Source organism: Leucopleurus acutus, assembly GCF_964270905.1.
Source record: "Leucopleurus acutus genome assembly, chromosome: 17".
Classification (NCBI taxonomy): domain Eukaryota; kingdom Metazoa; phylum Chordata; class Mammalia; order Artiodactyla; family Delphinidae; genus Leucopleurus; species Leucopleurus acutus.
Genome location: NC_139159.1, coordinates 54,899,716 through 54,909,308, shown reverse-complemented (window position 1 = coordinate 54,909,308; position 9,593 = coordinate 54,899,716). Strand labels below are relative to the sequence as shown.

Sequence of the window (9,593 nt, the reverse complement as noted above, 5' to 3'; positions counted from 1 at the left end):
TAGGCATAAACTCAGGTTTCCTCGAAGTTACTGTCCATTCACTGTTTGGAAATGTTCATGATTACTTGGACATCTGCAAGTACGTATTTCCTTATTAGTGACTTATTTGTCAAATTAATGTCTCTAAGTTTGTTTTGCTGGCAGCAGTTTGTTGAGATAGAGGAATTTTTCCAGGACTTAGACTTGAAAATGAGCTGTGCATTCTTATAATGTTTGTGTTTTTATGTTAAATAGTAAAGATGCAATTGACCTTATTGGAATTCGGTCACTTGTGGATTAAATGGTCTGTTGCAATGTTTCTAATTTAACTTTGGGCATCAAGATCTTTCTAATTATTAATTATATTTTTATGCTAAGAAACAATAAGTATAGAAGACTTGATTTATTCTTGCTTTCTACTATGTCTACTGTAATGCAAAGTTCATACCTTCTACACCTCATTATGATTATTACAGTTGGGTGCAAAAATAAATACAAATATATAAATGGAGAGAGATGAGTATATGAACGTGTGTGTGTGTGTGTGTGTGTAGCTTCCATGCTAAAAACTGGAATGACAATAGTGGGCAAAAACAGATATGGTCTCTGACCTCATGTAATTAAAGAATCTACAGCAGGGGGGTGGGGTGGGAATCACCTGAAAATGATTAAAATGATAAGTGCTTCAAATGAAAGGTATGTGATAATATAAAAGTATATGAAAAACCATTTTCCAGAGAAGCTAAACATTTGACATTTCCAAGTTGTTTTGCATAATCATCAGCACAGAGTTGTTTTATTTTAGCCATTCTAATAGGTTTTCAGTGGTATCTCATTATAGCTGCAACTTGCACTTCCCTAATAATAGCTAATTACGTTGAACATCTTTTCATGTGCCACCACTACAGCCCCTTTGTTGAAATGTCTGTTCAAGTCTTCTGCCTATTTTCTAATTGGATTGTTTTCTATTAAATCTTAAAAGTTCTTTATATATTCTGGACACAAGTCCTTTATTGAATGTTTGCAAGTATTTTCTGTCCATGGCTTGTCTTTCCACTTCTTTAACAGAGTCTTTCTCAGAACAAAAAAATTTTTTTACAGAGTTCAATTTATTCATATTTTTAAATAAAGATTACATCTTGTCACCTGAAGAATTTTGGCCTAACCCTAGGTCAAAGGGGTTTCTTCATGTTTTTTTCCTAAAAATTTTAGTTTTACACAATGCATTAAGATCCATGACCCATTCTGAGTATTTTTTTAAGGTGTGAGGTCTAGGTTTAGGGGTTTTTTTGCTATAGATTCCCAACTGTTCCAACACCATTTGTTGAATATTCAATCGTCCCAGCACAATTCCTCCACTGAATAAATTAGTTTGCCAAACTGGTGTGAGTCTATTCTGGACTCTATATTCTATTCCATGTTCTATGTGTCTATCACTCTGGCAAAACCACACAATCAGTAACAATACCATACTTTCCTGACTGCTGTAGTAGCTACATAGTAAGTCTTGGTATCTTGCAGTCTAATTCCTTCAACTTTATCTTCATTCTCAAAATTGTGTATGCTATTCTTGTTCCTCTACCTTTTCATATAAATTTTAGAAAGTCTATCTACAAAGAATCCTTCAGGATAGAAATTGTATTAAACCCACAGATCATTTGGAGTACAATTGATGTCTTTACTATGTTGCCTCCCAGTCCATGAATATGGTATGTCTCTCCATGTACTGAGCTCTTCTTTCATTAGCATTTGTAGTTTTCAGCAAACATATCCCACAGATTTTCTTAAATTTATACTTAATACTGTATTTTTTAGCAACTTGTAAGTGAAAATGTCTTCATTGCTAGCATATAAAATTTTTGTTGACCTTGTATTATTCTGTGATCTTGCTAAACTCACTTATTAGTTCCAAGATGTTCTTGGAGACTTCCTGGGATTTTACATGTTGACCATCAGGTTATCTGTAAACAGAGACAGTTTTACTTCTTCCTTTCCAATCTGTATGCTTTTTATTCCTTTATCTTACTGCACCAGCTAAGTCATCAAGTACTATAACAAACAGATGTGGTAAGTGCATATCCTTGTCTTCTTCCCATCTTAATGTATTTAGTCTTTCATTGAGTAGCATGCTAGGTGTAAGTTTTGTAGATGCTTTTTATCAAATTGAGGTAGTTTCCTTCTATTGCTGAGTTGTTTTTTCCATCATAAATGGGTATTGAATTTTTTCAAATGCTTTTTTCAGATCAGTTGACATGATCATGTACTTCTTATTTTCTTCTTAATATGATAAATTACATTGACCAATTTTCAAATATTAAAGCAAGAGTCTTGCATATCTGGAATAAAGCCCACTTCATTGTGTAAACAACTCAAATGTCTTTCCATGGTGAATGCATTACCAGACTGTGATAACTCTATACAATGGAATATTATTTAGCAATACAAAGGAACAAATTATTGACACATACAACAACACTCATAGAGCTAAAGGGCAACATGTTGAGTTAAAGAAGTCAGTCTCAAAAGGTTACAAATTGTATGACTCCACCGATATAACATTTTTACAGTGAGAAAATTATAGCAACAGAGAAACAAATCAGTGGACAGCAGGCATTAGAGTTAGATGAGGATGTAACATGTAACCTAATAAGGAGCAGCAAGAAGAAGTTCCTTTGTGATATACATTCTATATCCTGATTGTGGTGATGGTAAAATGAATCTACATATGTAACACTTCATAAACAGAAAAGAAAAAAAAGGCATGTAAAATTGTGAAATCTGAATAGTCTGTACCTGAGTTAATAATACTGCTGCAATGTCAATTTCCTGGTTTAACAATGTACTAAGGTTACATAACATAATAGGGAGAAGTTTACCAGTACATGGGAATTCTCTGTATTGCTTTTGCAACTTCTTGTGAGTCTTAAAGTATTTTAAAATAAGACATTGTCTTTAAAATACAGTAGGAAAAAAAAAAGAGGGGTGTGACCTCTGAAAGATGAGTTAAGGAAGGCTTTGTTTTATAGAGAGGGAACAACAAGTACCAAGTTTGTAGAAGGAAGCATAACAAGGCCATTGAATTTAAGCGTAGCTAAATTCAGAAACAAAGGGGAAGAGTAGAGGACGACAGTTTACAATTAAGAAAATCTGAATCTTCCTTCCTGGTTCTGACAGCATACACAACCTCAAAGGTCATATTTAAGGTAACAAATGGGAAATAACTGAAGAGTTTTAAAGAAAGGGAGGGTAAAAAGGCATTATTAGTGATGTTTTGTCACATTCTAATTGTAGTGAAGAATGGAGCAGGGGAAGTGAAGATGCTATCTAGCCACTGTTGTAGTCTAGGAGTCGGTAATGGTAGCTTGGTGTAGGGTAGTGGTGGCAATAGAAATGGAGAAGAGTGGATAGATTTGAGGTGTATCATAGAGCATAAAATTGATGGAACATGGCATGACTTAAAAGACTGAACATGTCCATTAGATTGGTGACATGGAACTAAACTATTTCAAAGGAACAATGCAGGGGGTGAAGGGAATGCCAGACTGGAGCAATTTAAAGAATGGGAAAACAGACATGAGTTTAGACAAGTGAGGAAATTTGGCTGTAAAAAGAGAAAAATGGGTAGTGGCTGGAGTGGGACTGTGGAAATGAAGGAAGGTGTTTTAAAAAGTGGTAGCAAACTGAGCATATTTTAGTGTTAACAGGAAGAATCTAGTTGAAATAAAAAAGAGAAGAGGTAATGAAGAAAAAAATAGTTTAAGGACAAATGTGAAGAAAAGATGAAGTTTTGGGAAGTCAGGAAGGGAGTGTGGCAAATTCATGAAGCTAAAGTATGGCTAAAGCATAAAAAATGAGGAAGACAGTGGTAGGAAATAGCTCAGAAAAGGGTAAGGCCAATTTCTTTTACTCTAAAAGGAAAAGAGGTGAATTTGGGCACAAGAATATCATACTGGGTATGTTTTTATGTCATAACTTCTCTTTTTCTCTGTGAAACAGTAAGAGAGCCTTGTTAGTTAACTAGGGCTGCCTTAATAAAGTACACAGAGGACTGGGTGTCTTAAAACAACAGAAATTTATTTCATCACAGTTCTAAAGGCCAGAAGTCCAAGATCAAGGTGTCTTGGTTGGTTGGTTTCTTCTGAGGAAACTCTCCTTATCTTGTAGATGGACATCTTCTCTTCGTCTTCTCATGGTCCTTCCACTGTATGTCTGTGTCCTAATCTCTCCTTATAAAGATATCAATCATATTGAATTAGGGCTCACCAATATGACCTAATTTTACTTAATGACCACTTTAAAGACTCAATCTCCAAATAAAGTCACATTCAGAGGCACCAGGGCTTAGAACTTCAAATATGAAATTTTGGGGAAGACACAGTTCAGCCTATAAAAGAAGTTACTTGCCAAGAATGAGAAGAGAGATAGGATAAATTACAGGTTCAAAGTGAAAGAGGTTTGAAATAGTTCTAAATAGTTTGAAATACTTCTCACATTAACTATAAATGAAGTAACATCTTTAATGGGTAATTTTGTTTAAATTCAATTTAATTAAAACTGAAATTCTGACTTCATTATTCCATTAAAAAATTCTTTTACAAGCCAGAAAATCTGAATTCTAGTCCTTGCTCTGCTAACAAGCAATGTCCCTTAGATATATCTGGCTCTCATTTTTGTCAAAGAACAACCTATCAGAGACTAGACATATGCCTTAGAATATGCTAGAAGGAGCACTGACTTGGGAACGCCTGACATCCTGGTCCAATTACCTGCTCTGTCACAGAAGAGCTTAATTTCTCAGAACCTCACTTCCTCATCCTAAAATGCAGAACAACTAAATCTCTCTAAAGTCCCTCCTACACTCCTACTATAGTTCTTTGAATTTAAATGTTACTTTGAGAATAAAGGGATTATAGCATTAAAGAAAAAAAATTCTTCTAAATGTTTGATAATAAAAATTATATGCTTCCAACATATTGAAACATTGATTTTCCATTTCAACTTTTTCTACATCCTCCTCTGTTCCCAAGTCAATATTATCCTCATGATTAAAGACATTCTAAATATGCCTTTTTCTCACCTCTGTTGGCTTAAATACTAGGTGCTGAGTTGGAACAAGATACTACTTCTTTTGTTACATGTAATTATCTACTTAATTTTAAATTATTAAATTCTAAAATAGCATCCCTAGCATGTCTAAGATAAGAGTTTTGCATCTTAAAAAAAAAAAGCTGAATGATGGATATATTAGTCAGAAACATATATGGCTAAAGTAACAAAAAATAAAAACAATGGCTTAACAATCAAGAGTTTATTTTTCTCATGTAGTTAGTGCAGAAGCTAGCAATTGCTCTTGTTGGTTCAAGTGTTCAGCCAATCAGGGACCCAGGCTCCCAGTAATCTTTCTACGGAACCATCTCTGAAATACAGCTTTAATTCTCATATTTGCTATTTCATGCTTGTAAGATGGCTATTATACCTCCAGGCTTGTTGTTGGCATTCATGGCCAGGAGAAGCAAAAAGCCTCAGCTCACAAAACGTTGACTTTTTAATTTGAAAGAAAGGCCCTTCCCCACAGCTTCTGTTCATTTCATTAGCCCTAATTAGGCCACATGCCCAGATTTTGGATATCTGCACTTTCAAATATGGTGGCCATGAGTCACATGCAGCTATTAAAATTAAAATTAAATAAAAAATTCCATTTCTCGGTTGTCCTGGCTACATTTCAAGTGCTTAACAGCCACATACAGCTAGTGGCTACCACATTAGGTAGCATAAATATGGAATATTTCCTTCAATGCAAAAAGTTCTGCCTTGGCATATCACGGACCATATGGAATGAAACCACTTCTCTTTCAGATCAACCATGATGCTTCCCTTGGGGCTGAGGGTAAGGTCCAAACCTCGTGGAATAACAGGGATCTGTGCTCCTATCTGAACAATATAGGATACTGTTAACAAGGAAGAAGGTAAAAGCAGTTGGGTGGGCAATTGTCTGCCACAATGAGATTATCATTATATATAATTGAATTTTATAAATTATTACACATTAACAATGTACTTAATAAATAAAAGATTCCTGGCAAGGAGGTATTAAAATTAGAAAAAATAAAGTGAAACTAAAGGCTGACAGTTATAAGGGACACTAAATTACTTATTACAAAAATACTGCTAAAGTAAACACTACGCTAGTGACTCATGGGAGGAGATTAAAGGGAAGAAAGGTAGTGGAATAATATGTGGGCACTATTTTCTTTATAGCAAACAAATCTGAAATGTCTGATTGTGTTGAAAATGGTCACTAAATTCATGGGCAAAAACAGTGTATATTGTGATAACAATTATTAATTTATAAGAATTATCTTCATATGGGAAGAGTTATTTCACATCTGCCCATTACTCAGGGCAAAATAAAATGAAAAAAACTGCAAAATGAAAGAATTAGACTAGATGTGGAGAATAATTTACTAACAGAATAACTCAAAAGGTTAAAAAGCTGATACTGACAATAGTTTTCTTCCTTAAGACTTCCAGGTTGTCAATTCTTCCATGATCTCCAATTTGTGCAAATAAAGCAATAACAAGCATGCCGGAGTCTCTGTATTATGTTGGTAATTAATTAATTAAAATTTATATATGTATTTCTATATGTAATATATAAGCTATGTATATAAATTACAAACTAATATTAACAATATTTGCCCTGAATGAACAACTGCCTATTTTAAAAACTGATTTGTGTCTGAATAAAGTGGTTAACTCTCAAAGTTCTTTCTATTCTATTGCGAAACATGCAAAATACTGCTAAAGGTAGTGTAATGGTTGTTCACTATGAAAAGAGAAAAAAAGGAAGAAGAAATTCTAATTATTATTACTGAGGAGTAATGAGATATGAGAATTGTAAAAAATTTGCTTCTAAAGATAGTTTAGATATTCTTATTTTTCCCTAAAGTAAAAATAACTAAGCCACTGAAACCCCTTCATTCCTATTATCTATGCTCTCTAAAACTTATGCCTTTTACATAGAGTTGAAAGTTGGATAAATATTACTTTCATAAGGGTTAAATTTGAATATCATAACATACATGAACCTTAAACCATTTTATAGGTAAAAAAAAATCTCAGTTATGTCCCATAGCAAAACAAAATTTTATAAAAAGATAGTGCTGAACTTTGGAGAATGATATATATTTTAATCAAGATTATCAGAATAACATTACAGCATATAAAATAATAGCCCACTGGAATACAGAGCGAAACCCAACCTGACGCTATAAAAAGAATGAAAATAATTTGCCAGCATTTTGCTTCTGTCACCTATATATGCTATGTATTTCCTATCACAAATAAAAAGGAGTTAACTAGAAATCGAGTTCTAAAACAATATAGTCACTCACTATTTGACTATAACAAAAAGAATCTAGAATTTTCATATGCAAGTTTAATAAATCATCAGTTTATTTAACAAGGTTATTTCTATATCAGATTGTGGTTTAAAAGCAGTTATATATGTATGATATGGAAAGAATGATGTACAATCAGTAAGAATCTTGTCAAATCTCTCTTCCATCGGCTTTCCCCATCTTCCTGGTTAGCGGTAAATGGCATTTTTAGGTTTATATAAACACATTCTTTACAACTGCCTTCTTAGCAGAAAATCAGTATATAAATAGCACTGGGCATCTAGTAAATAGGCCACAAACCAGTGAGCTCAATTTTACAGTTGTGAAATGTAATGTGAAAGAGTTTTTGAAACCTTAAGACTGGGTGATCTGCAGTGTTTCCAGCATGTCTTCGACTGCCTTGAGAGAGTATTTGGTTTCCTTCTTACTTCGACCTGCAAACTAAGTTTTAGAAAATGCAATTAGGCTCAATTTCAGTGGCAGGTTCAAAATCACAGTCTTCCTTTCAAATTGTTAGAGAGTTAACATTATCTATTTTATCACTAGCATGAAATCAGATATGTTCTTTTTCTTCAATAAAAAACAAAATTTGGGTTTTAAGGACATTTTCATTAAGGTTTCATCTTCAACTGACGTATATAAAAATTTCCGTGTGAAATTGGCCAGTTTAAATGTTTAAGTAGTATGATAACCTATAAAAACATTAACATGATTTTCAAACTGTACTCCCTCTTCAGACCAGAAAAGCTTTATGAAATAAAAAGCATAATTTAGAAATGAAATTTAGCTTATATTTATGTAGGAATGTGGACTACTTGTGTGGCCTCTAATCAACTTTTTACAATTCAAACAAAGGTAAAATACAAACGTAAAGAAGTGTTATCAAACATTTTAGAGTTGCAAGAATTCTCCAAAACTACTTAGAGTGGGCTGCAATTTTTAAAAATTTCCCAGATTTATTAGTTGACTAGATAATATCATGTTTCTGCAGCAAAAACCTATCAAATAAAACTCTATGCTACATATTAAAGTAAACGTTTTAAAATATGCATTTTTAGTTTATTAAGTCATAATTTACTTTATAATACCAAATTGGGATTGGATTTTACAATAAAAACAAAATATAGTGCATTAAATACTATCTTTGTACATTTAAAAGCAAATTCATGTGTATTAAATTCAATATAGTGCATGATAAGTGGGGAAAACACTGTTGAATACCCCATGCTGATTTCAAAATGAGTTTTCTAACTAGACTGCCAATTCCCATCATTTATCAGTTTGACTTAACACTACAGATTTACTAGATAACTATATATTCCTTGTTAAGGAAGGGGAAGGTTTATTATAACTATATTACCTGTTTTTCCCCTGGTTAAAGTATTAACATTTTCTATTAGCAACATACAGTATTTTCAAGTTAACATCTAAGCACTCAGTATACTTTCAAGTGACTGATCTTTCCTTCAAATATCAATGCTGTCTTAGGTACTTAGTACTTGATTTATGATGTGTTCGTTCTCTTTTGTAATTAACTTAATTTGGCAAACTTCTTGTGACCTGTTGAGAAAGATTAAGTGATCAAGCACAGGTAACATCGTAGAAGCAATAGGCTTCAGGAATTGGTAACCTGCCTCTGACCTCTCTGGCTGCAGCTTAACATTATGATTCTCCTATTTCCTAAACCATTAGCTTCTGTGGTTGAATCTTGATTTGATAGAGTAACTAAAGGGGATTTCTAGAGGAAATGCCAGGGAAAGAGAAAAAGCTTCTTGTAAGAATCAAGATCACTTTGCCTTTCATAAGACATTATTAACTTAAGGAATTCAAATGCTGAATATACCGGCCATAATTTAAAAATATGGCAATAGCAACACCACATTTAAAACTCTGCCCTTTCATAATTTCCCTTGGTGAGTAAAGGATGTAGAGTGTGCTTATTACTCCTATTACCCAGTTGATAGAGTCACTTTCACAAGGACTTACCAAGAACAGAAAGCCTTTTCTTTTACTACTGCCTACCCAAAGTAAACAGGAATTGTCCTAATCAGATACTTAAAGGTCTAATTTTAAGAAAAAGCTTTTGATGGGTTGGGGGAAGGGGTACAAAATAGGACACCTAATTTTTTAAATGGAAAATAAAAATGAAAAATTTGTGTAGCGCTGAAATCATAGTATTTTAAAATATAGCATTTTTCTTGATTCGTATTTAAA

General features: G+C 33.1%; 1 protein-coding gene across 2 annotated transcripts in view; it reads right to left on the bottom strand.

The window, feature by feature from the left end:
* Positions 1-4,033: 4,033 nt before the first annotated feature.
* EMC2 (ER membrane protein complex subunit 2) overlaps positions 4,034-9,593 on the bottom strand; it is a 54,179-nt gene continuing 48,619 nt past the window's right edge. For both annotated transcript variants that reach the window (XM_082858747.1, XM_082858748.1), the window contains 2 exons: positions 7,733-7,820; positions 4,034-4,205 (listed from right to left, as the gene is read on the bottom strand). In XM_082858747.1, coding sequence (XP_082714873.1) covers positions 7,734-7,820 — 87 coding nt within the window. In that variant the 3' untranslated portion in view covers positions 4,034-4,205; position 7,733. The remainder of the gene's footprint in view (positions 4,206-7,732; positions 7,821-9,593) is intronic.